This window comes from Equus asinus, chromosome 26, assembly GCF_041296235.1.
Source record: "Equus asinus isolate D_3611 breed Donkey chromosome 26, EquAss-T2T_v2, whole genome shotgun sequence".
NCBI classification, from domain to species: domain Eukaryota; kingdom Metazoa; phylum Chordata; class Mammalia; order Perissodactyla; family Equidae; genus Equus; species Equus asinus.
This window is the reverse complement of record NC_091815.1, coordinates 40,912,588-40,940,329: the sequence shown is the minus strand read 5'-3', so window position 1 is coordinate 40,940,329 and position 27,742 is coordinate 40,912,588. Positions and strand designations below refer to the sequence as shown.

General features: G+C 45.4%; 2 protein-coding genes across 9 annotated transcripts in view; both read right to left on the bottom strand.

The window, feature by feature from the left end:
• The window catches only part of LOC106847392 (zinc finger protein 548-like), a 41,426-nt gene that overhangs the window by 4,802 nt on the left and 8,882 nt on the right, over positions 1-27,742 (bottom strand). The window contains exons 1-3 of one of the 8 annotated variants that reach the window (XM_044760030.2): positions 22,688-22,835; positions 2,149-2,187; positions 135-261 (exon numbers count right to left, since the gene is read on the bottom strand). In XM_044760030.2, the coding sequence (XP_044615965.2) occupies positions 135-261; positions 2,149-2,163 (142 nt within the window). In that variant the 5' untranslated portion in view covers positions 2,164-2,187; positions 22,688-22,835. Of the gene's footprint in view, positions 1-134; positions 262-1,978; positions 2,188-4,564; positions 4,701-22,621; positions 22,840-27,742 lie in introns of those variants that run through there. The other 7 variants (XM_070498669.1, XM_070498671.1, XM_070498670.1 and 4 more) reach the window with 7 other exon arrangements.
• Positions 11,644-22,628, bottom strand: LOC123281104 (zinc finger protein 17-like). Its single transcript, XM_070498667.1, is given in 1 exon segment — positions 11,644-22,628. A coding segment is annotated over 1 exon segment (1,539 nt). The 5' UTR covers positions 16,053-22,628; the 3' UTR covers positions 11,644-14,513.

Here is a 27,742-nt window from a genome sequence, read left to right as displayed (position 1 = left end):
AAACTCCAAGTCTCTTTACCCACAAAAGCTGCAGGACAGCTGGTGCTGGAGCTACTTGTGAAAGGAGGGCACACAACAAAAAGGAGAAAGGCAGAGACCAGCCCAGGACACTGACATAAGGGTCAGGGCCTTACCCAGTGAGGCAACAAGTGCGAAGACCTCCAGCATCACATCACGGTACAGACGTCTCTGAGCCTCATCAAGAAGCCTCCATTCCTCCTGGGAAAAGTACACAGCCACATCCTCAAAGGTCACAGAGCCCTGTGAAGGTAGGGACAGTTGTGTCCATAAGCAGCCTCTCTCTCCAGGACTGCATAACTACCCCTAACCCCAACCCACATTTACTCCCTACTCATCATCTTCCCTAGCTCCCCAACTTAGAGGGCAGTAGTACCCAGTATCTCCCCATGCTCCCTTGATCACTGGTTCCAACCATCAGCAACAAGAGGCAGGTAGGCAGATAGATGCCATCTAAGCTCTCAACCTGGTATGCAGGGCCCCATTCCTCTTGCAGGACCATAGCCTATGAGTCCCCAGGATCATGCCTCCCAGACACAACCAAACTTGGGCCTATCCTTCTTAAACTCCTAGTACCAATGTCCTAGGGCAATTAATTCACACTCCTTCCCCACATGCACATCACTCATTGGAACACATCTCCACCACTACCACCACCTGGCCTACAAAACTGGCATTTCTCTGGCCTCCTCACATACCCTTCTGCACACGGCATCCAGAAAGTGCTTGGCACATCCAAAAGGACCCCATTATAGCCTAAACCTCCAATGGCAGCCTCCAGTCCTGCTTGGAAGGCTTATCCACCTGGCCTTGCTCCTGGCTTCAACCTTAGTCACCCAGAACCACATGCAGATCAAAATACTCCTGGTCACAGTCCACTTCTATATGACACATTATATCTCTTCACCTACATCTCAATCTTTGTCCTGTAACATATTCAAAACCCATACTCACTGATACACTCTAGGTAAGCTAATCTGACATTGTGACAGAAACTCCCCAAGTCGCACAAGACCCACCACAAAAACCTGGTGAGTGCATAGAAGGGTGAATAAGCACCAGCCTGACTTCACTACCACCTCACCTCCATTACTGCTTTGCCTCTGCATCCATCTCATGCTCATTCTCCCACAAAAACCTGGCCACCTGCTGGACTTTCCCCTCCCATACCTTCCCACTGATAACCACTACTCTTCCTTGTCCACCACCCTCACTAGTTGCCCAAGCAAGAGACTGTCTACAGCCCCCAGCCTCTCCTCCTTTGTCCCCTAATGGCAATGCCACCAGGACCTGAACATGCCCCTTCCTATTATCAGACCCAGTGTTCCACCCTGGTCCACACACTAGATGCCACACTTTGGATGTCTCCATCCTGAAGCTCTCCCTAGCACTGCAGACCCTCATGTCCAGCAGTCCACTCGTCACTTATACTTGGGAGTCTCTGGAACATCTCAGACTCAACATGGCCAAAACCTAATTCCTAATATTCTCATTAAAAAGCACTCCTACCACTGACTTCCCCATCTCAGCTGATGGCACCTCCATCCTTTCAGATGCTAAGGGAAAAAACCTTGTAGTTACCTGTGACTCCTCCTCCACTTCTCTGTCACTCTCCACATTCAAAAATCTGGTCAGCCCTACTTTAAAAACAAATCTAGAAGCCAAATATTTCTTCCACCTCCACATTTACCACTCTAGTCCAGCCACAACTAATACTCATCTGGATGACTGATGACTGCAGTATCCTCCTGGATGGTCTCCCTCTCCCCCAGTCTGTTCTGTACTCTGCAGCCAGGAGTAGCCTGTTAACACCCGAGTCGGATCACTTTTCTCCTCTGCTCCAAAAATTCCAGGGCTGCCATCATTCTCAGAACAGAAACTCAACTTCTCAGGCTACCATTCCAAGCCTGACTCCACCATCTCAGTCTCACCAAGCATTCGTACGTACTGATCCCTGTACCTAAGACAATCTTTCACACCTCACTCCAATGGTTGCCAAAAATGGGAATCTCCCCATTTAACCTCTGGCTTGGACCAAGGAACCTGGGCTGAAGGTTTCTCTAGGTTCTCCAGACACCAGAGGAGAGGCGGGAAGAGTGGCAGCAAGAGTTCTAGGACACCTGCACTCACCAGTGCAGGGTCCATAAGTGCTTCTGCTGAAAGCGGAACCTGTGGCAAGAGCAGGGCAACGTTACTTTAATCCCATCAGGTATGCAGACAAAAAAGAAAATCCATGAGTGAAACATTTAATATTTTAGGTGAAGAAAAACGCTGAAAGGAAAAACAAACCATATTAAAAGAAGTTTCAGAGTTATGGAGTTGTACCATAAAGTCATGTGGGTATTTCAAAGAAAGGCTTTCCAGAAGAGGGAAAAACAAGTGCAAAGTCCTGAAGGGTCATGTTTGGTATGTTTGAGCAGCATCTATGAACTTGTGTAGCTGGAGTGCATCAGGCCAGAAGGATAAGGCATGGTGTTGGGGAGGAAATGGTTGTAGAAGGTCATATAACACTATCATAGTCTTAGGCCACATGTATCAAAATTCTCTTCCTGTAGCTTGTTGGTCAGGCATGTGACTCCTTTTCATACTTGCTTTTCAAATTTTACTGTGGTTTTTTAAATAAACTATTGCTTTGTAAAAAATTTTGAATAATTTATGAAAATCTTCAACATTCCAGCTTAATTCATAAGTTAAATCATAAATTTGACCTAAATTCTGACAGATTTGAAATTATTATAACACATTAAATGACAGAATTCAAGAATATGTACTTTCTATACTTATTCATACTTTCTGATGTTCGAATTTTTCCATAAATGTTATTTATACTCTTTTCTGTTTGTTTTGCTACTGTGAATGCTTTTTCATACCTTTAATTTTCTATATGTTTTGCTCTCCTGTGGTAGAGAAGTGAACCACCATATACCAACCACACATTCAAAATAAATCTCCAATAAAGGGGTTGTTGCTGGAATCACAGTAAAGATACTTGGCCTCTAGCAGTTTGGGGTAACCAGACTTCATTTCTGTTTCACCTTAAAGAAACAAGCTAGGACCTAACTTCTGTTACAACCTCATTACATAAAAATGGAAATATCTTCTTTAGTTCTAAACATCCTGTTAGGGTTCTGAGGCATTATTACTTTTTATTCTTACAATGCTTATTTTACCAAAATATTTTAATCACCTTCTCTGGCAATACTACCAGAGGAAAGTGATTTAACAGTAAAATAAATGTTACTAGATGAGGATAACCACTTAAAAAAAAAACCTTTGGGGGCCATGCTCCTCATCAAGCCATGCTGTGGTGGTGCTCCATATACTAAGTAGAGGAAGACTGGCACAAATGTTAGCTCAGGGACAATCTTCCTCAAGCAAAAAGAGGAAGATTGGCAACAGATGTTAGCTCAGGGACAATCTTCCTTAGCAAAAAAAGAAAAGAAAAGAATGAGGGACGAACAAATAAATTTGTCAAACTGGAGTCAGAAAACCCCTATCATCTGCAAAGATAAAACTCAGACTTTTCAAAATAAAAAGTGCAGGATTAGAGACAACACATTCAAAGTGCTAAAAGACTTAGACTAAAGTAAAAACCTGGGGCTGACCCCATGGTCAAGTAGGTAAGTTCATGCACTCTGCTTCAGCAGCCTGGGGTTCACCAGTTCAGATGATGGGCGTGGACCTGGCACCACTCATCAGGCCATGCTGTGGAGGTGTCCCACACAGAAGAACTAGAAGGACCTACAACTAGATATACAACTACATACTAGGGAGCTTTGGGGAGGGGAAAAAAAAAAAACGGAAGTCTGTCAATGGATGTTAGCTCAGGGCCAATCTCCTCACTGAATAAAGAAAAAAAAAAGCAAGTCTTGGTAAATGGTTTAAAAATTTTTTATAGTTAATGACAAAAAAAAATCAACTCAGAGTACAAAGCTCTTGTGTGTACACAAGAATTCCAGATGGCAAACAACACTTTTTTGAAAATGCAAATTTAATCTTAATGTTAATCAAAAAAATGCAAATTACAACAAAACTGATCAGATTGACAAAACTCAGTAAGGCTAACATCGCCAACTGTAGAATTTAGTAAATATCGTGAACTACTAGTGGGTGTACAGATTGGTAAGATTTTGGAAAACAGTTTGGTATTATAAAGTAAATTTACACCTTTGACTACCTGTGGGGAAAAAAATTCTATCTTTAATATACATGGTCAACAAATGTGTGCTTCTATAAACGAGAAGGCACAGCAGCGACGGCTGCAGCAGCAATGTTTATACATGCGGAAAATACAGGGAAAAACATAAAGGCCTTCATCAGGAGAATAAAGACATTTTATTCCTCTATTCATACAATAGAATACTGCGCAAAAAGTAACTGCATGGCCGTGGAAAACATGGGTAAGATCACGATGCACTGTGTAAGTGAAGTAAAACACACCACACTCTGCACCACAAGACTCCGTTCAAGGTTTAAAGAGGCGAAACTACGTGCGTCGAGCATCCCCCACACAGGCGGCGAAAGCACCACGCACAGCTAGGCTCACCTGCGACACCGGCGCCGCCGGCGCCGCGGCCCCGCCCGCCCGCCCGCGGGGTCACACGCTCCTCCAGCTCTCAGCCCGGCCGTCGGGGCCGCGCGCTCAGACTCCAAGCTCCGAAGACCAAACGACTAGGGCCAATACAGACAACGTTAAGAGGCGCTCACAGGAGCGAAAACACGAAACCGTAACCGCCGACGCAGCACAGGAAGCGCGGGCCGGAGGGCGCGGCAGTCACCGGAGCCCGCGCGGCCGCCACCGCCGGCGTCCCTGGGGAGCGCGGCCCGGAGACGCGGGCTAGAGGGCGGGGGCCCAGGCGCCGCCGCCCCCAGCCGGGCCCCGCGACCGGGTCAGCCCGGGGCCGCGCCGCGCCGAGCCTGACGCGCCTCCGAGCAGGGAACACGGCGCTCTCCCGGCCCGTGACCCCAGGCAGTCCAGCAACCCGAAGCCTCCGACCGGCGCACAAAAACGAGGTTACAAGACGTCGCCCAAGGACGACACCAGAAGGCCCGCCCAGACGCCCTCCTCTCGCACGGAAACGCCTCTCTCCTGAGCCCTCCGGGGCCCAGGGCTGCCGGCACCCGGCGCAGTGCCTTCCGGGTAATGTAGTTCGCGCAGCGCCGGTGGCGCCGGCAGCCGGGGCGCTCTGAATCTTACGTTACCGTCCCTCCCGCCCGCGCCGCTGTGGGTGTGGGAAGGGCTGTCTGGAGGCTATGAGGACCAGGCGGGGTTTCACTCTTCTTGAAGGGGACGCACCCACATTTCTGGGGACTGCAGTCTGCGGTGATCACGGAAATGCACAGAAACATATTTCAGATGTTCCCCAAAGCTACAAAACGAAATGGGGACACGATAGCATGTTGTTATGCAAACATAAAGTGCATCCCCCCATAGCTGGTGATGAGGACCAAGGCTGTCCCAGGGAGAGAAGCCCAAGGCGTCCTGGCCTATATACCGATCTATCACCCTCCTCCAGGAAGTACATGATGTCCTGACCTGATTTGACCCAATTCATATCCAAGGTTATGCTGTTGGATATGAACCAGGTTCGTTTTTGCCTGTCGCCCAGAAAGGCAAACACTGAGATGATGAGATTTGCAGCAGAGAGTGAGTTTACTCACCGCCACATGAGGAAATGAGAGCATGAGCCTCAAATTCGCTTCCCCGAAAATAGAGAATCAGGGATATTGGGTTGTCCTGTAACTTTGGATAGAAATCATGTCAGATCACATCAGGACGTCCTATGCTTCCCGGAGGATGATATAGATCAGTATGTAGGGTAGGACACCTTGGACTTCTCTCCCTGGGGCAGGGGCAGCCTTGATCCTCATCATTTGTAAAAAGGAAAAAACCTTTAGTTCCCAGCTACTTAATCATCAATAGCTAACTCTGCCAGTTTCAATACAACCACCAATAACCAGACCCCACCTGTACTGATACCATTTCAACGATTTTTTTATATGATCTTTCCTTTGTCTAGTAAGGAAATAACTCACACACCTATGCCTTATAAATTTAGCCCTACCCTCAACACATTGCAGCTCTTCACTGCCCATGGATCCTGTCCTCATGCTATTCTCTGAATAAAAGAGCACTACTGCCAGACCTTGAGAGTCCAAGAAATCTTTCTTTCAACTCCTTGGCTTGCCGAGCCCGCATCAGCTGGGATCTAATAAATGTAGTCTTATTACTCATCAAATACATGTAGATTGAAGCTATAGGATAAACTGTATGAGTTTCACTGTGTCAGGTCAGGGTGAAGAGAGCAAAGACTCCAGACAAGGCCATGCTGGGCAAGGCCGAGGAGGGCTGTGGGGCAGTCCTAAGCAGGTGGGCAATGAATGAGCTATGTCTCTGATTTCCTCAGAAAAAATGTAAAGCCAGTGACTGTCTGACTCAGGGACCAACGCATTTTTTTTTTTTACTCCCTATCCTGGCATGTATTTGATTCTTTTTTAAATGCCAAGACCTATCTGAAAAGAGTGACTTACCACATGCCATTTTCCGCCAGGACAGAAACTCTGTGGTCACAGTCAGAGCATATTTTTGGAAATGGGGTATCTGAACCCTGAGATAAATGATTGGATTAGATGATCTCCTTTCCCTGCTGGGAAATGTGAAAATGAATAAAGGGAAACCTCATTTAAAATGGAGTAGGGAACCCCTGAAGGGGGAGCTCTCATGCACTACCACTCTCTGCTGAGATTGCACCAGAAAGCAGCTTACCTTGCATCCCCAAACAGGAAAAAGCTTACTTTAATGAAGATAGGAAGATTTTTCTCCTTGCCCAGCAACAGCCCAGCCAATGAGAAACCACCACACTCAGCCAATGAGACACTGTCACCACCCTGGACCCTCCCTGTCTTCCAATGGATTTTTGTTGGAAACAGCCTCTCCTAACTTCCTCCTTTCCTCTCTAAAAGCAAGCCCCTCTCCTTTGTTCTCCAGACTTGCCTATGGTTCACCATAGTTTGCATGACCTGAATTGCAATTCCTCTACTATTCCTGAATATACTCTTTTTCCTGGTAGAATAACTGGATATTTTGTTTTTGCATTTGACAGGAGTAAATATAATTTCACCTGCAGTTGCAGTGATAATGCATGGGGAGTTGAGATAATCTCAGAAAAATATTTGAAATGTTGAAATTACTGAAATCAATGATTATTTAGTTATTCAAGGTTGGTGACCAAAATAGCACTTCACCATGTGAACAAGGTTAGATCTCACTGAAGTTTGAAGGAACGCTGAAGTCTGAGAAGTCAGGGAATGGAGGTGAGCACATGTTTACATGGACACTTGGCTCGCATGAGGTTATGGCTTTCTAAACTGTGCTTATTTATTTAAATCACTTTTTAGTACACTGAGCAATACCAGCTTGAAGGGAGATGTAAAGAGAGTAGATAGCTTTGCCAGAATGCTGAAAACGAACAGGGCATCTGTGGTATCATATTTATTCCCTCCTTACAAATACTCATTAAGTACCTACTGCATTCCAGGTATTATTGTGGCTGCATGGGACATATCAGGATCCAGAGTCAAAGACCCCTACCCTCATCAGGTCATCATTCTAGTCAAAGGAGATGGACAGTAAATATTAATGACAACATAGTCAATTAGTAATATTTTTACATATTATGAGCAAAAGTATTTTGTTTTGAATATTTTTACTCATAAAATAAAAGAATACTTTTACTCATAAAAAAGAGAAAGTGAAGGGTGCTAATAAATGGGGAATTATATTTTTGCAACTAAAAAAATGTCTTCAATAGATTATTAACAGAAGACCTCATTAGTAAGAAGGCATTTGAACAAAATTTGAAGGAGTGAAGGTCTGATCCTTGTGGATATCTTGGGGAATTAGTTCCAGGCAAAGAAAGTCAGAACAAAGACACTAAATTCAGATCATGTTTGTTCCCTTCCAGTAAAGTAAGCTTGACCAGGTGAGTGAGGAAGAGAGTAGAAAGAGATGAGCTAGAGGATGTTCTAGGCCCAGACACTCAGGCGGGCGGCCATTTTGAAGAGTTCTCATTCTGCTTTAAGTGAATTGGGGAGATGTGACAAGGATTTGAACAGAACGGAACCTGTCTATGTTGTTAATGAATTATTGCGACTGTCGTGCTGAGAACTGTTAGAAGCTGGGAGACCATTTAGAAGACTATTACCAAAATCTAGGTGAGTGGGATGGTGGCTCCGATTGGCGTCAGACTCTTTTTACATTATGTGTATTTTACCACAATAAAAAAATGATTAGCAATAAAAAAGTGCTGTAAGAAATTTTATAACACACAGATACATTGAAGCACTGTTAGGAAAAGTATTCAAACAGAGTAAAACCTAAGGGCCGGCCCCGTGGCTGAGCGGTTAAGTTTGTGTGCTCCGCTTTGACAGCCCAGAGTTTCACTGTTTCAGATCCCGGGGGCAGACATGGCACCACTCATCAGGCCACGCTGAGGCGGTGTCCCACATGCCACAACTAGAAGGACCCACAACTAAAATATACAACTACGTACTGGGGGGACATGGGGAGAAAAAGCAGGAAAAAAAAAGAAAGAAAGAAGATTAGCAACAGTTGTTAGCTCAGGTGCCAATCTTAAAAAAAAAAGAGTAAAATCTAAAAGATGCGTTAGTAGAAGCTTGTGCAGGAGGCAGATGGTTCATAAATTTTTATCGATAACCACCTCATGCATAACTGAACTTTGAGTTCCTTAGCTTACTCCACTTTCCTACTTTCAACTCTTTCGCACAGGGTAGTTGTCAGAACTTAAAAGCACCATTCCTGTTTATAGACAATAAAGTTCTAACACACGACACAGAGCCTCACTTACACTTGGAAAATTTTTGACTATGACAGAATAGCCAAAGGGAGAGCAATAAATTTCCCCAATTCGATATGACATAATTTATAGCTTTCTGTAATTTTTCAGGGGGACACAAACCCTTTCTGATAGGTTCTATCTCCTTTGGAGTTAATCTATTTGCTTCAGTAGAACCCACTAACAAGTTCCTGCCCGTACAGCTACGGTTGGAGGGAAACAGCCCAAGGAGGCTACAGGAATCCATAAAACCTCAGGATTAGTTGCTCTGGCAGTGACCATGGCTACAGGACATACACAAGCCTGTAGGAGTTCTGTACATCTTCAGGCCATACAGTTAATGGGACATTTATGGATGCTCCTTTGGAAGGGGCTCATCCACTCTGCTTTGCCGCAGTCTCCCCCACTTCCAGTATTCCAACCAGTTTCAGTACCAAATACGGTTCCCATCCTGGGCCTTGTTAAGTCTTACATCCACGGACCTATAACTACATGATTTCTGACTTCAGGACACATGGCTCCCAGGTAGGTCAGGGGAGGGAGATATCCCCCAGCAAGGCCAGGAATATGCGACACTCTTATGAGTAGAAACGACCCAACTCACTCTGGGGCTAAACACTTGTCAAGGCAACTGTTCCATCCTCAAACTGACTGCAGATCTACAAATAATCATTGCTTCAGGGCACAAAATCTGGGAGAGAAGTCCTATAAACTCTCCCAGGAGACCTCATGCAGCAATGCAAATTGAGCCAAATCTGAACCGAGAGCTGTTCTTTATCCTCCTATCTCCTCTAAAACACAAAGAGAAGGCCCAACAAAACCCCTTCACCCTTTTATTCTGGCAGTCTAATTCTGTTCTCACCCGCAGCATACAGTGAATAGAAGCCCAACAGTAAGTGCAGCTTAAACAAGAAGACTTTCATTATCACAAAAGCCAGCGGGGTGAGCCGGGAGTTCCTGCACTGGTTGACCTGGCGGCTGGAAAAATCCACTATAAACATCACGAGACAATAATGCTTCTTAAGAGAAACCTCTGTCAGTTGCCAGCCCAAGCCAGCTGAAGCCCTCTTGTTCAAAGCTGGGTGACGTCCACACCCAAACCAGTCAGGGGGGAGGGAATGAGGCCTTGCCAAAGGGCTCAAATGACTGGTGAATACTCCAGATAAAGTGAGGGGGCACAGCCATCTGCCCTTCCTGACCATTTTATAGACTAAGGTGACACACAGTGTGGCTCCCCTGTGGAGGATAGCTTCTATAATGCCACTGGCAGTGACAGAACTCTGTCAAGGGCCCCACGCAGGTCTGAAAGTGCAAAGCAGTTCATGAAAGCTTCCCACATACCTAGTCTTACTGTGAATCTCCCTAGGGTGGATGTTTGGATAAATGAGGTGTAGTTTCTGGCTGATATCCCCCTCCTAGAAGCTAATCTCCAGAGCTTTGCTTATTTGTCGACAAGGGGACATTGTCCACATTCCTAAGGTCTATCTCCAGTGTGAACTTCCTGGTGCTGAATGAGGACAGGCTAATGGCTGGACTTTCCATCATTCACTGCACTATAGTACCCTTCCCAGTGTGTAGATGTTTTATAAGATTTAAAGGTTCTTTTGATGGTGGTCACAACACAATGCCACTTGAACAGGTGAAAGGCTAGACTCTTTGTAGCTTACACCTAGGAAGAGGAGGTCAGGCAGGACCCAACAGGAGGTTGTAGTGAGGAAGAGGGTAATAGCAAGCTGGAGGTGCAGGGGGGCAGCTTATGTATGGAAAGCTCAGTTTCCCTAGGGTCCCTGTGGATTGAATAATTCAAATAATTTCTCAGGCACCAGGGCATAGGGGCTGTCTCTAGTTTTCTGGTCCCTGGTCCTGGGGTGGTTAGGACCAGTATGTAGTGGCCCTGAGTGTGAGAGTCCTATAAGGGAGGTGTTTGGGGATGTGGAGTTAATCGGCTACTCCAAAAGGGGAAAGTGACTGGCCTCTTGCCAGGGCTTCAAAACTGAGTTAAGACAGTATTTTTTTTAAAACTACTATCAAAATACTGTGATACTGGCATGACACACACATACCCCAACAGAACAGAATTCAGAGCACAGAAATAAACTCTCACATTTATGGTCAAATGATTTTTGACATGGGTGTAAAGGAGTTCAATAGGGAGAGGACAGTCATTTGAATAAATGACACAGGGAAAACTGGATATCCACATGCAAAAGGAGAAGGTGGACAGCAACTTACACATTATACAAAAATAGACTCAAAATGGGTCAAAGACCTAAACATAAGATCTAAAACTATATAACTCAGAAGAAAACTGGGAGAAATCTTCCTGACATTGGACTTGGCAATGATTTCCTGGATATAGACCAAACACAAGTAAAAATTGACAAATTGGACTATATCAAAATGAAAAACTTCTGTGCAAAGAAAACAATCAAATGAAAGTGAAAATGCAACATATGGAAAGGGAGAGAATATTTGCAAATCTGATGGGTGTTTATATCCAGAACATATAAGAACTCATACAACTCAAAAATTAAAAAACAAATAACCCAATTAAAAAATGGACTTGAGGGGCCAGCCTGGTGGTGCAGCAATTAAGTTCGCACATTCCACTTTGGCGGCCTGGGGTTTGCCGGTTCGGATCCCGGGTGTGGACATGGCACCGCTCATCAAGCCACACTGTGGCAGGTGTCCCACATATAAAGTAGAGGAAGATGGGCATGGATGTTAGCTCAGGGCCAGTCTTCCTCAGCATATAGAGGAGGATTGGCAGCAGATGTTAGCTCAGGGCTGATCTTCCTCAAAAAAAAGGAAAAAAAAAAAGGACTTGAGGGCCAGGCCCAGTGGCCTAGTGGTTAAGTTCACTGTGCTCCACTTTGGTGGCCCAGGTTCGGTTCTCAGTTGCAGACCTACACCAGTCTGTCAGCAGCCCTGCTGTGCAGGTGGCCCACATACTAAAAAATAGAGGAAGACTGGCATGGATGTTAGCTCAGGGTGAATCTTCTTCAGCTAAAAACCCCACAAAGGCTTGAACAGATATTTCTCCAAAATGCATATAAAAATGGACAAAAAAACACATGAAAAGATGCTCAATACCACTAATCACTAGAGAAATGAAAATCAAAACCACAATGAGATACACCCCTAGAATAGCTACTATCAAAAAACCAAAAAGTGTTAGCAAGGATAAAGAAAAAACAGAAACCTCATGCACAGCTGGTGGAATGTATAATGGTGCCACCATTATGGAAGACAGTGCCTCAAAAAATTAAAAATGGCAGGGCTGGCTCAGAGGCACAGCAGTTAAGTTTGTGTGCGCCACTTCGGCGGTGTTGTGTTCACTGGTTAGCATGCCAGGCGTGAACCTATGCATTGCTTATCAAGCCATGCTGTGGCAGGCATCCCACACATAGAGTAGAGGAAGATGGGAACAGATGTTAGCTCAGGGCCAATCTTCCTCAGCAAAAAGAGGAGGATTGGTGGCAAATGTTAGCTCAGGGCTAATCTTCCTCAAAAAAAAAAAGTTAAATATGGCATTACCATATGATCCAGCAATTCCACATCTTGGGATATACACAAAAAGAATCGAGAGCAAGCTGTCAAAGAAATACTTGTACACTCATGCCCATAGTAGCACTAAACACAATAGCCAAAAGGTAGAAGCAACCCAAGTGTTCACGGGCAGATGAATGGATAAAGAAAAAGTGGCACAAACATACAAGGAAATATGATTCAGCCTTAAAATGGAAGGAAATTCAGACACAAGCTACAACACGGATGAACCTTGAGGATATTAGCAATATGAAATAAGGCAGTCACAAAAAGGTGAAAACTTTGATTCTTCTGTGAGGGCCCTAGAGGAGTCAAATTTATGAAGACACAAAATAGAATGGTGGTTGCAAGGGTTAGGGGGAGAATGCTAAGAAGTTTTACAAGATGAAGAGAATTATGGCTATCCACTGCACAACGAGAACGGACTTATGTTTCTCCATTTGCCAGGTACTCATAAGTTCTTTCCCTGGTGCTGAATGAGGTAGGAGTTTCGGCTAAAGACCCCCACATTCCCTGCACTCACTCCTAAGGCCTTAGCCAGTGTGAACGCTCCGATGTCGAAGTCAGGAGCTGTACTTAAGGGATTTCAAACATTCTCTGCACTCATGATACCCTTACCCAGCATGAATTCTCTAAAGTTTAATGAGGCTGGATTGTACCGAAATAATTCCCCACGTTAGCTGCACTCATAAGGCTTTCCTCCAGTGTGGGTTTTCTGGTGACCACGGGGTGAGACTTTCTAACAAAGGCCTTGCCACATTTGCTCAACTCAAAGCCCTGGCCTAGTGTAAATTCTCTGGTGTTCAACAAGGAAAGATATTTGTATAAAGAATTCCCCCATTCATGGTGCTCACAAAGCCTGTCTTTGGTGTGGATTTTCTGGTGATGAACCAGGTGAGACTTTTTTTTAAAAAAAGGCCTTCCCACATTTATTGTACCATAAAGACTTCTTCCAATATGAACTCATGTCTAATGAGTGTGGAGCTGTAGCTAAAGATTTTCCCATCTTCACTGCAATCATAATTGCTCTTTTCCAGTGAAATTTCTCTGAAGATGAATGAGGTTGGAGTTGTACCAAATTAATTCCCCACATGTACTGTCCTCACCTTTCTCCACTGTGAATTCGCTCATGTCTAATGAGGTTGGATTGGTGCCTAATGGACTTGCCACATTTGCCACACTCCTCAGGCTTTTCCCCAGTGTGGATTTTGTGATGCTGAGTGAGGTGGGATTTTCTGATGAAGGCCTTTTCACATTCCTTGCACTCATACAGCCTTTCTCCAGTGTGGATTCTCCGGTGCTCAACAAGTTTATGTTTGAGAATAAATGCTTTCCTACATTCACTACACACATAAGGCAGTGACCCACATTACACGGATTAAGCAAAAACGTCATGCCACACCAAAGATCGACAAAGCTGTGAGAACTACAGAGCGGTAGCTGAAACTAGTGCTGATGCCTTAAATTTGGATCACATCTCTCAGTCAAGCTGGATCTAATCAAAAGGGGGGAATTATTAAAGAGAAAACCACAGGTCCAAAATGGTATCACTGTGCTAAAGCCCATGATACCAAACTTAGATTTAATACCTAACCTAATTGCAATTTTGACGTTCCTCAGATGTAAAATCTTAATCAGCCAGTCTGGAATTTTCTGGTGAGTTCCAATGAGGTCATCCGTCCAGTGGGCCCCCTCTATACCCGCAGAGGAAGAAGAGGTAATCTGCATGATAAAACCTATACTGTCATCACTGTCGTGGTGTGTGTCCCGTCCCATGTCTCCCGAACACACGCACAAAAAGATGTCCTGGCCAAAAATAACCCCTTATTTTCTTTTGCTAATAATTTCTTTGTCCCAACCTCCTTCCTATAAAAACCTCCCACTTCGTGTAATTCCTCAGAGTGTCTCTCAGTTTGCTATATGAGATGCTGCCCAATTCATGAATCATTGAATAACTCCAATTAGATTTTCAAATTCACTCAGTTGATTTTTTTAACAAACCTTACACTTAAATATGGTTAAGATTGTAAAATTTGTTACATATATTTTACTACAACTAAAAAAAACCCTGCATAACAGTACTTCCCAGGGCTAAATCAGAGCAGAATTTTCTTTGAAAAAAAGTTTACACTTCTCTTTGGTGTGAACTTCTTGGTGCCTAATGAGATGCGAGTTTTGGCTAAAGCCTCTCCCACAGCTGATGCACTCATAAGGCTTTTCCCCAGTGTGAATTTGCCGATGTTTACCGAGGCTGGAGTAGTATCTAAAGCCTTTCCCACATTCACTGCACTCGTAAGGCTTTTCTCCAGTATGAACTCTCTGATGAATAATGAGTGTGGACCTGTCCATAAAGAATTTTCCACATTCACTACATTCATAAGTTTTTCCTCTGGTGTGAACATTCTGGTGCCAAATGAGGTGGGAGTTTTGGCTAAAGAGTTTCCCACATTCATTGCACTCATAAGGCCTTTCTCCAGTATGAGCTTTCTGATGTCTTTCAAGTGTGGAGCTATACCTAAAGGATTTTCCACATTTGCTGCACTCAAAACACCTTCCCCTGGTGTGAACTCTCTGATGAATAATAAGTGTGGAGCTGTCCATAAAACGTTTCCCACATACACTGCACTCACATGACCTTTCTCCAGTGTGAACTCTCTGATGTCTTTTGAGTGTGAAGCTGTACCTAAAGAATTTCCCACATTTGCTGTATTTATATGGCTTTTCCCCAGTGTGAACTCTCTGATGAATAATGAGCGTGGACCTGTTCATAAAGAATTTTCCACATTCGCTACATTCATAAGTTCTTTCTCTGGTGTGAACCTTTTGGTGCTGAATGAGGTGGGAGTTTTGGCTAAAGAGTCTACCTCATATGCTGCACTCATAAGGCCTTTCTCCAATGTGAGCTTTCTGATGTCTCTCAAGCGTGGGGCTGTACCTAAAGAATTTCGCACATTCGCTGCATTTACATGGATTTTCTCCAGTATGAACTCTCTGATCAATAATGAGTGTGGAGCTGTCATTAATGCCTTTTCCACACTGGTTGCACTCATAAGGCACTGGCCTAGTGTGAATTCTCTGGTTTTCAATAAGGCCAGACATTTGTGTAAAGAATCCTCCATGGTCAGGGTGCTTATAAAGCCTTATTTCATTGTGGCTTTTCTGGTGATGAAGCAGGTGGAACCTTATAATAAAGGTCTTCCCACATTTGCTGTAGGCATAAGGCCTTTCTCCAGTGTGGATTTTCTGGTGCTCAATAAGTATATGTTTGTGGATAAAGGCTTTCCCACATTTGCCACACTTGTAACCATTTTGTCCATGTTCAAAGGTCTCCCTGCCCTCAGTATCCTTGTGTGGCTTCCTCTCACTGTGAGGGAACGGGGGCTGGAGAAGGCCTGTGCCGGCTGGAAAGTCCTTCCCACCTTCACTGCACGTGAAGGTCTTCTCTGTCAAGTGAACACTGCAGTTCTTTACAAATGAAGGCCTCCTCTCATCCCATCTGGGCAGTTTCTTTCTATTCTGCTCCATTTGGTACTGGGAAAGATTTGCCACATATGTGTACATCTCTTGCTTGGGGTGTGTTCCATTGTGCTCAGCCAGGCACAAAATATCTTTCAAGAGTGTGCCACACATCTCACAAGAATGGGCATTCTGGATGGATGGACCTGGCTTTGGAGTCCTGACCTGTGACACTCCTACAGAAACACCTTGCTCTGAAGGTGCCTCTTCATCCTGGGCTCCATGCCAACACTATGTAAACAGAGAAATGCCAGTGAAGGTAGCCCCATCAGAAATGTGTCAATATACCCACAAACAGGTGCACAGGATTGCTGACAGATAAGGGACCAGAGGCAGTGAGAGGAAGGCCTGCTGTGTGGAGCTGGGCCTGAGAAGCTGATGATAGGAGACCCCTGACGATGGGGAAGGACACAAGGAAAGGATACAGTGTGGGGAGGAGAGGCAGGGTCTCACTCCTCTGCAAATATCTTTCAACAAGGCCTGCTGGTGGTGACTGGTGAGAACTGAGTAGAAAAGTATGTTCAGACACAGGAATGTCTGATTGTGACATAGTAGCTGGTGTTCAGGGACTATTTAAGGATATGCACAGATGTTACAACACCTTAAGTGAAGGTCAAATGTTGAGAGCACTGCAAAGGGAGCAGTGGATGGGAATGGGTAAGAGTCTGGGCTGGAAGTCAGAGTAGAAATATCAATGGGAAAGAAAAGGTAGAAATGAGGTGTGGCGAATGTCCCTGGCATCACACAATGATGGACAGGGGACAGATGCCCAGTGTGACTGGAACCCAGCTCTGACATCTCACCATTTCCTGGCTCCCATCACTAGGACCATTCTTTTCAGCCTCTCTTGACAGTGCAGAAGTAATGTCCACCATGTCAGGCACTCCTTATGGGTCAAGGTAAGCAACTACCTGGGCCTGGAAGAGGCCAGTCCTAGGGGAAAGACAGGGAAAGGAAGTGGCCGACATATGCCCAGAGTGACCCACCCCATGACATCCTACATTCTAAAATTATAAGAACTTCAGAGGAGGATCTATTAAAAAAACAACCCAGTGGTCCCCACAAGCAGTGACCAGGTCAGTTCCTGAAATTACTGGCATAGGCAGGCCCCAAAGTATGTCAACACGAGGGAGGAGGAAGGCCTGGGACACGGAGATTCCAAGCATCGGGACAGAGTCACCCAACCAGGGACAGGCAAGACCAGTGCGATCAGACAAAACTTCAAGATTTCAGACTCCTGTCTTGCAAGGCCTCAGAGCAGCAGGGAAGAGGCTGCTTGGGGAAGAGCGGGTACAGTGCACATGGTCCAGCCCTGGCACCAACAATACACACGCCGGGAAACCAGCAAAGGAAGTGGTACCCATGGTCTCACTGCAGCAAAGAATGGAGCCCAGCCCAGGACACTGTAGCGGATGTGAGGGCCTTACCTATGGATGACAAAAGTGCAAAGTTCTCCAGCATCACATGACAGTACAGGCGTCTCTGAGCCTCATCAAGGAGGCCCCACTCCTCCTGGGAGAAATATATGGCCACATCCTCAAAGACCACATGGCCCTGTCAAAATGGGGACAGTTCAGCCCACGAGCAGCTTCTTGTTCTGTGTTTCCTTCAAGTCTGTACTTGTCTATTTGCCATCCATCACTTTCAGGGCCCAACCAACTGCCAAATTTGTTTCTATCTCCCCTGTGATCCAGAGTCCACTGTCCGAACCACCTCCTTAACCAAGTCTCACACACCAAATCAACATTTCCCTCGCCCTAAATCAGCCCAGGGCCAGGCACCAGACAACTAGGGACAGCCCTTAAGCCGGAAGACCTGGCAGAATTATACAAACTGGACAATCTTAAGCTCTTCACCTTACTCTCTTCATCTTTTCCAAGGAAACTCCAATGAAAACTCTGGCCTAGGTTTCCCCTCACTCCTTCTTCTGCCTCCTGACCAAATCTGGTGCTCTCTAACGTGAACCTGTGTGACATGGCATTCACAGTACACTCAGGAAATACTGGTCTCTCTGTTTGTCACTTACTCATTCACGTCCATAAATTAAAATCCTGTGGGTACAATCATTCATACACTTCTCCTCTCTGGATCTTCAGTCCACACATCCATGCTTTCCTTACCCTCACCCCCAACTTCCCAAGGTGGAAGGATTATCAGGTCCTGGTGGCACCGGTGCCCGTCTCTCCTTATTCCCACTGACCACTGTGTCCAGCACACAGTAAAAAACCATAGGGGATGGGCCAGCAAAGCACCACTTAGCTCTGGATTGGCATGCAAAGCCCCACCTCTCCTGCCAGCCAATTTCCCTTGGGTCCCCAGATCTTGCCTCCCAGACAACAAAACTCAGTCTCATCATTCTCCCTTAAATGCCCAGTGCCAGGGCCTGGGGCCAACCATGCACGTACCTCCTCACAGGCACATCACTTGTTGGACTCATCTTTCTCATGACTTTGACTCCTCTAAGGTAGCAAGTGCACCAAAATCCCCAGGCCCACACCATAGGCATTTCTTTGGCCTTCCAACAGGCTAGTCTGCACATGGAACCCAGGCAGTGCATGACAAATTCAACCAGCACCCTAATCTGCCCTAGTCTTCCCCAGAAAGCCAAAGTTCCCGGGACCAGAGAGCACCAAGCCTTCATTTGAAGTTCTCCTCACATAACCCCGCTTCTTGCTTTAACTCAGCCACAAAAAACCTAGGTGAGGACGTCAAGGTTTGTCGCCTCGCCTACTTCTTCACTGCACACGCTGCTTCATAAGCGGTCTTGACCGTCTTTCTCCACCTGACCCTCATTCAAAGCCCCAGACTAGCAAGACTTCTAGCTGATCCCATTTTCCCCTTAACTAACCTACCAGCCTGAATGAAACAATCCAGGCAAGGGTCACCACAAAACCTTGCTGAGTCCATAGAGGTGTAATAAGCCCTGCTCTGACCTCAATGACATCTCACTTTCTTTGTGGAGACACCACAGCATCCATCTCATGTCTACTGTCTCCCTCTCATAGGCACCCCCACCAACAACCACTCTGGTTCCTCAGCTATGTTTGTGACGCTCACCACCACCATCCAGGTGCCCAACTGAGACACAGATTTCGCACCCTCCTTCCTCTACCTTGTCCCTAATGGCACTACCACCATAATATAAGATGCCCTTCTGAAATCTGATCCACAGCTTCACTGGGGTCCACACACCAACCACTATATTGTGGCTGTCTCCAACTTGGACACCTCCACTGAACTCCAGATCTGTAGGTCCAACTGCTGACTGAACACATGCACTCGGAATCTCTGGAACATCCGTGACATGGTCAAAACCTGACTCCCTCCGAAAATTCCTTCTACTACTGACTTCACACATCCTAATCAATAAAACATCCATTCTTCCAAACAAGGCCAAAAACCTTGGGGCCGTCCCTGATTCTCCACTTCCATCGCATCTCCCAGCTCCCTCACTCTCTACATCAGAAAATGTGGGCAGCTCTGTGCAAAACACATCCAAAAGCCAACCCCTCCTCTCACCTGCACAGCCACCAATCTTGTCCAGCCACCACCAGCACTCACCTCCTCTGGGGCAGTAACTTCCTCACAGGTCACCCTCACTCTCACTGCACCCCCAGAGTCTATGCTCCACTCTGTAGCCAGAAGGGGTTTGTTAACATAGGGATCAGATCACATCATTCCTCTGCTCCAAACCTTCCCTAGCTCGCACTGTCCTCGGATTAGAGGCCCAGAACCTAAGACTGTCATTCTCGGCCTGATCTCTGCGTGCCCCGACCTCCTGCCCCACTACAGCACTCCCTAGTTCATCAGATGTAACAGGAATTTGCAGTTTCCTAAACATCCTAATTAAGTCTCACCTGCAAGTATTTGAACACTCTGCGTCCTGTGCACAGGATGCATGTCACATCTTCCCTCGTCAGTTGTCAGAAATGGAACTGATTCCTACAACTCAGGACTGAGTTTAGGACCCTGGGCTTTGTGGGACTGAAGAGTCTTCAGAACCAAGAGAGGGAGAAGAATAGGTGAAAAGTCTCAGAACATCACCATTCCCTAGACTGGGGTGCCTAAACCATCGTAACTGGGGTGGGTGAGAGCCTGGGATACCCTCTACTCATCTGTGCAGGGCCCATAACCATTTCTGCTACCACCATAGGACCCTGTGGGAAGAGGGAGGCATGAGAAATCGGCAACCATGGAAAGATCCTACAAGCTTAGCTGTGCCACCACCCCTGCCTTGCGCTGGAGCAAAGTGATCTCAGCCTGATGGTCAAAACTGAGGTCCTCAGACCTCACCGCTGCCTCTTACTACCTGTGTGACTCTGGAGAAGAACTGAACCTCCCTGAGCCTCTGTGCCCTCATGTGTAAAATGGGAACAAGAATAGCTTCAACTCATGGGGCCAACAGTGATATCAAACATAAGTAAATCACACTATGTATCAGCTGTTACTGTCCACAGAATCAACGATTTTGTGTATGTTTTCAGTACAAATGAAGTGGTAGGGTTTTGAAAATTTGGGTGTGTATTTTTCCCACTTTTTAAGATCTTAAGAGGATGTGATACACAAAACTTTACATTGTAAGCAAATACAAGTAAATAAATTTCAATTATGAAGTGTTTGGATAAATATAACTAATTCAATATGTTCATTTCTAATTGTCTGCCTATGCGTACATATTTAGAGAGATGTTGGTTCAACAGTGTTTAAATCAATGACTGTTTCATATATGCTTAAGTTAATGAGTCACAGGGAGGCAGTGAGCAGGCAGGTCAGCTACTATCCTTTCAGCAACCAGCCCACCTGCACCATAATCCTCTGAAGGGAGCTTGCAGGTAGCCCTTGACTGCACAGTGGATCGATCATCCGTCTTGCTCTGAGGGCTGGAGGTAAGACAGCAGTGCCCTGATCTGGGACCCAGCTGTTCCACTAACCTGGTTTACCTTTGCTTTGTTCCAGAGGGAGTAGTCTTGAGGGTCTGTTTAGTCTACGGGGGGAGAATCTACACTAATTCACACCTCAATCTCCAACCCAGGTCAGCTCCTTATCCCATCTGGACCTCCCTTTCTACAAACACAGGCCAGATTTCATCCTACACCAGGACTGCTCCTCTCTGAAGGAGTATCAGGGATGCATATGCACCTGTGCACTGCCCTCTAGTCTCAGGCCTCCCCTACCTCACCACAGAGCCCATCTGAAATAACAACCTGAAGATTCTCCCTTTCTTCAGTCTTTAGGCTATGACCTGATCCAGGCCACACTTTCTACCCTTTTGAAAGCTCCAGACCAGCCACCTCCTCCTGACTCCAGACTTTTATATCCATCTACCCATGTGATGTCTCCATCTTCCGACATCTCCATCTTGAGACATCTCAGAATCACCAAGTCCAGGGGCCCACCCGGTGGCCGAGTGGTTAAGTTCACTCTGCTTTGGCGGCCCAGGGTTTTGTTGGTTCGGATCCTGGCCGCAGACCTAGCACCGCTCATCAAGCCACGCTGAGGCGGCATCCCACATAGCAGAGGCAGAAAGACCTACATCTAGAATGTACAACTATGTACTGGGGGGCTTTGGGGAGAAGGAGGAAAAAAAGACGACGACAACAACGACGAAGAAGACTGGCAACAAATGGCTGGCTCAGTTGCCAATCTTAAAAAAAAAAAAATCACCAAGTCCAAATACAACTCATAATCTTCTCCCTGAATCCCATTCACTATGCTAACGTCCTCATCTCCATTCCTTAAATGTTCAGGTAAAAAAACTTGGGATGGTCTTTCACTCTCTACTTTTGCTCACAGTCATATTTGATGCAGCAAGAAATTCTGTCAACTCTATCTTTATGATCTATCCAAAATCTTATCACATCTCTCCTCTACTGCCACCACTCTGGTCCAGCCCCTACCATAATTCTCTGTGAGTCTGTTGCCGTGTCCACCTCACTGGTCTCCCTGCCTGCATTTCCCATTCACTTTTTAACAACTGTAAACTTCAAATCTGGGTCTACGTCTAAATTAAGTTCCTGGATCCAATCCCAATGTGTGTACGGGAGGAGCTTCCAACATACCACCAAGCAATTCTGAGACACCAACAAAGTGTGCAAGAATTCAACTCACTTCTGACACTGTCTACTGGAGATAGCATCCGATTCCACAGGTTAAGGGTTCAGTCCTACAAGACTGTCCTCTCCCCGACTTCAGGCGCCGGTCACAAGCCCAAGCGGTTACTTGTGCTTCTGACCCACAGCCTAAGGGTGGAGATTCCAACGACGCCCTTCTTAGCAACCCAATTCAGATGCCAGTCGCAAGCCCAGGTTGTTACCTATACTTTTGACCAACCGGCTAAATATCAACAGTTCTCAAGATCCCCTCCTCAGGTTCGATTAATCTGCCAGAGCCGCTCAAGAACTCAGAGAAACATTCCACCTACTAGAGTACCGGTTTATTATAAAAGAACTGAACTCAAGAAACAGCTAGATGAAGAGATGCGTAGGGCAAAGTCGGGCACAAGGCATGGAGCTTCCACGCGCTCTCCAGGCTGCCACTCTCCCCAACCTTCCACTCGTTCACCAACAGGGAAGCTCTCCGAAGCCTGTCCTTTGGGTTTTTATGCAAGCCTGCCACCAGTGATTCAACCACCGGCCCCTCTTCCCAAATCAGGAAGTGAGGTGGGGGCAACAGAAAGTTCCAACCTTCTAATCACCGGACTTTCCAAAAGGCATTTTTTCTTTATCATTCTATCATGTGTCGGGACTCACAGGCGCCTCTGCGCAGCCGGGAGAACGTCTCTTCTCGAACTTTCCCGCTCCCGTCTCCTTGGTCCTGACTCACAGATTCACGGGCCTGGGACCCGAAAACAGACCAAAGTGCCACCGAACTGCCACCACACAGAGGGCGCCGCCGGAAGTACCGCCCCCACCTGCGCGTCAGCTCGTAATCGGCTCCATGCTAAGCTTTCATTGGCTCAGCTCGCCGCCATCGCTTGCCGCGGAGCCTTCTGGGTAATGTAGTTCCCTCCTGCTGCCCACTGCATCTGGGAGCGAAGGTCCTTCCTGGCTTTGTGGATTAAGCCCCAGGGACAATGTGAGAGGCGCTGGGAAATGCAGTTCTCAGAGTCCGAGGATGCTGCGGGGCTTCGCTGGCTGTTAAAGGGGACGTACCTAGATTTCCCTGGAGTGCAGTCTAGGTCAAGTGCCAGAAATAAAGATCTGTTTTCACAGACTGAAGCACGGGAAATTCCCAAAGGCTACACAACTGAATGAACGCACCATACCATAATGACACTTGGCGTCCACTCATAGCTGTCAGCTATCTCATTGCTTGTCAAATACATGTAGACTGAAGTTTTGGAGCCTTTTTTATGACCTTCAGTATGCTTGGTCAGGCACAAGAAAGAAAAGCCCCCAGACAGGGCATGTGGGGGAGTTGGAAGAGGACTATCTTTCCTGCCTGGATAGTCGATGATTGTGTTCCAGTCCAGTAAGCAACACTTTTATTGAGATAATATTTATTACACCATATCTGAGATATTTTCCAAAGTAAATGGAATACAGACAGTAACTACAAAGAATTTTATAAACAAATACTGTAAAACAAGGAACTGTTAAGGGAGAGGCAAACTACCAGGGAAGTAAGATTAAGAAAGAGGTATGAAACATAGTTATAATTTCTCTCAGATACACAACAAATAATTTTTATAATCAGTATGTCCCATGCAATATTTTTCTATCTCCGTGTGCATATGCATAGGGAATAAGAAATAATTCAAATTTTACTGGGCCAGATATTATTTACTAAATCTCACAAGGCTACTTTTCAACATTTTTATATCTAATAACCCACTCACGTAATTTCTGCTACTCATCCTCTCAATGGTAAGTTCTGTTTGTTGGGAGGCCTTTGTTCTTATTTTATTTTATTTTTTTAAAGGTTGGCACCTAAGCTAACAACTGTTGCCAATCTTTTTTTTTTTTTTCCTTCTTCTTCTCCCCAAAGCCTCCCAGTACATAGTTGTATATTCTAGCTGTGAGTGTCTCTGGTTGTGCTCTGTGGGACGCCACCTCACCGTGGCCTGATGAGTGGTGCCATGTCCACGCTGAGGATCCGAACTGGCGAAACCCGGGGCCACCAAAGGGAGCACGCGAACTTAACCACTCAGCCATGGAGCCAGCCGGGAGGCCGTTGTTCTTAAGGGAGAAAGCTTCCACCAGAAGAAAAATATTATTAAACCTGAAATGGAACATGAGACAGCTATGGTCGACTTGGCTCCTCGTGCCACTTAGGAAAAAAGGGAAATTCTCTGCTGCCTCGGGTGATTCTGATTACTCTTTATTACCAAGAGGAAGTTAAGTTGCTGCTCACGGTGGGAAGCCTGGAGCACTAGGTCTGGAATTGGGGGATTCTCTGGGGAACATGTTAGTAAGCTCATGTCCAAAAATAAACCTGCAGCAACACAATGAAGGCAGGACCCCTTGGAGTGTGAGACCCCCCTGATTTTGAATTTTTGGTTCACCCACCAGATTAAAAAAACAAAAACAAAAAACCTCTGCCAAGCTGAAAGTCGGGCAGAGGCAAAGGGGTAGGATGGGTTATGGAAAATGAATGGAAACTAAACTAATGTTCAACATGTGACCTTAAGAAAACAAGAAATCTCACTACTGTGGATATTTTCTTCCTTGTTTAGGTGTGAGAGACTGACGATACAAATAGACAATGGCCACACAAAATTTAAACTCGAACTCTCACAATCTGCACCAACTTACCCAAATAGCCAACACAATATCTACAGTAACAAGTCTGGGAATTCAGATTGCTATCTCCAGCAACCACACCAGGAAGCCAAACAATAACCTACGTGACAGTTGGCACAAAACATCCAGGACTTGATTAATAAATGACAGCTTCCCTAATTTTGCCCACATTTCCAATTTAAGGCCAACTGGAGAAAGACAAATATGCACCACTAACCAATCACTTAGGATTCCCACTTCTACCTAACCCCACTGAGCTTCCACATGACGACAGCCTCCAATCAGGGCACACCAGATACCATGACTTTTATCCACTATAAAGCTCTTCCACTTCTCTGCCCACCTTTGAGTCTTATCCAAATGCATGTGATGGTGCCTGACTCCCTTGCTGTATAGCAAGCTCTGAAGAAATAGGCTTTGCTCATTCTCATTTGAGTATTCTCTTATTTCCGCAGTTATCTACATTTGAAATCCAGTAATGCCACTATTGATGTTTCTCATTATGAAGTTTCCATGGACAAACGAATGATATGTTGGATGTGACCACCACAATGTATCATACTTATCAGAGATCTCCCACTGAGCTGTGATCTTCACTGTTCCTCACTTGTGGACCCCAGATTTCATCCAGGCGCGCTGCCCTCAGGGGTCTCGTATGCCTTTCTGCTCACAGCTTGCTACGATGTGGTGAGTCATCACCAGGTCTGAATGCTCCTCTATTTACCAACAAAAGTTCCTTGGCTATTTGTTCTCAATTTGATCCCTGGTTTGTTTGTTTGTGGCTCCCATTAGCTTCACATACTGGTTGAAATCAGGCCATTCCTTTCCATTGCTTTTTTGCTGTCTTTTGAAGAACAGTTTTATGCCATGTTGTTTGTCATAAGGAAGAGAATGAGAGGGTAGAACACAGGCATGAGCCCTAGAGACTGTTGTTTACGCCAGCCTCGCAGTCTGTGGGGTCACTACCAACAAAACTGCAGGAGGTTCCCCTCCCACCCTCCCTCCCTCCCTTCCTCCCTTCCTTCCTCTTCTTTTCTCTCTCTCTTTTTTTCTCCATTTTTTGTCCTGAGAACTCAGCAGTGATCCCAAGAGAGCATTCTCTAAGGTTTATCACCTGCCAGGGGGCACAGATTGTTGGGTCTGAATTTGGAGGTGGCCACCCATTAGATTTGGGGGCCCAGGCCCAAGGTACACAAGTATTACCTTTCTACTGACCATTGCCAGCTTTCGTGAGGTCGTCTAAGTCTAAATTCTCTCCTCTTCCAGGTAAAACTCCTGAATCTTATATGTTCTCTCATTACTATCATAATTCTTGTGCCTATATTTCTAAATGGCATAACTACACCAAGGATGATTTGGGCCTCAGTGGCCACTCTGAGGAACATTTCGGTTGAAAAAAAAAAGTTGGGGCTGGCCCGGTGGCATAAGGGTTAAGTTTGCACACTCCACTTTGGTGGCCTGGGGTTCACGAGTTCAGATCCTGGGCATGGACCTACACACTGCTCATCAAGCCACGCTGTGGCGGCATCCCACATAGAAGAACTAGAAGGACTTACAACTAAGATATACAACCATGTACTGGGGTTTTGGAGAGAAAAAAAGAGGAAGATTGGCAACAGATGTTAGCTCAGGGCCAATCTTCCTCACCAAAAAGCGTACCTTGAAAAAAAAAAAGTTAATTTCAGAGACATAAAGCTGTGAGAAGAAATATTTCTCAGGTCCAGTGGGCAGCAATTTTTTTTATTGGCGTAACTTCTCAAGTATTGAAGTTCTGAATCAAAAATTGTTTCAGTAAAAGTTTCCTTAGGCAAAGCTAACGAGCAATTCGACAAATGTAAGCCAGAAGTAGACTCATTTTCCTAGTAAATCCTCCCTTTCCTTGTCCTCCAGCTGCCTCTTATGCCCAGCTCTCTCTGCCCCCTTATTCTTCTGATCTCTCCCCTTCTGCACCTCCTCCTTCCTCTTCCCTTCGTACAGAACCCCTACTTTTTCCAACAAATTTCCTAAAATGCCAATTAATTCCAAAGATCCATGCGTCTCATGAGCCAGGAATGCAGGTGTAGTGGAGGAAAAGTAGTCTTTTGTTCACTCTGTTCTCAGGTTCTTGGCTTGGGGCCCTGTACTGATGAAAGACAAATTACCAGGAAAAAAACCCACAGAAATCTATGAACATAAGCATCGCAAATACACTCAGGAGCACTCAGTGGTTAGATCATGGGCTTATATCACATCTTAACAAACGAGCAATAAATTTTCAGAGAAGTGACAAGACAATGGAAAGGACTTTGAGTTTCTAGGATGGCAAATTGTGGAAAGGTAAATATACGGGAGAACTACTGGAACATAAGGGCTAGTTAGTAAGTTTGTTATGTAGATTCCTCTGGAGTTGTCTCTGGGCTAATAAGGGTCTCGAGTTGTCAGCAGATTAACTTCCGTCTTTCCTGTAGAGATGGGGGATGCCTTTACATGTTTTTTTTTTTCTGCTTTTAGGCAAACAGAGGAAGGACAGAGAACTTTTCTTGTATCTTCTTCTTTTCAACTACCTTCAGCTCAAAATAATTCTTATATCAAAGTGGCATATTTTAAGATGATATATTCTGCTACACTGGCAACTGTAGAATTTAAACCTTGGACCTAGGCTGAATTAACAGGTATAACTAAAAATTTTCCTAAACCCAAATAAATCCAGGAAATATTTATAGAGGAATTCACAGTTTTTTAGGGTGCATATGACCCAGAGTTACATGACTTACAGAACTTATATACATGTTGGTGGGAACCTCAGTTGCTAGATCCTGAATGGCAAAAGCTGACTATACTGATCTGGGAAGGTTACTATGGGATCCCTCTTTCCAAAATAGTCCTGAGGTTCAAAAAAGGCCAGAAAATTAATTAAAGTCTCCTAAAAGCTATACCTGAAAGATTTCCAATAAAAATAAATTGAACCAGGGTAGCTACTATCAAAAAATAGAAAACAAGAAGTGTTGGTGATGGGGCTGGCCCCGTGGCCGAGTGGTTAAGTTCGCGCGCTCCGCTGCAAGCAGCCCAGTGTTTCGTTGGTTC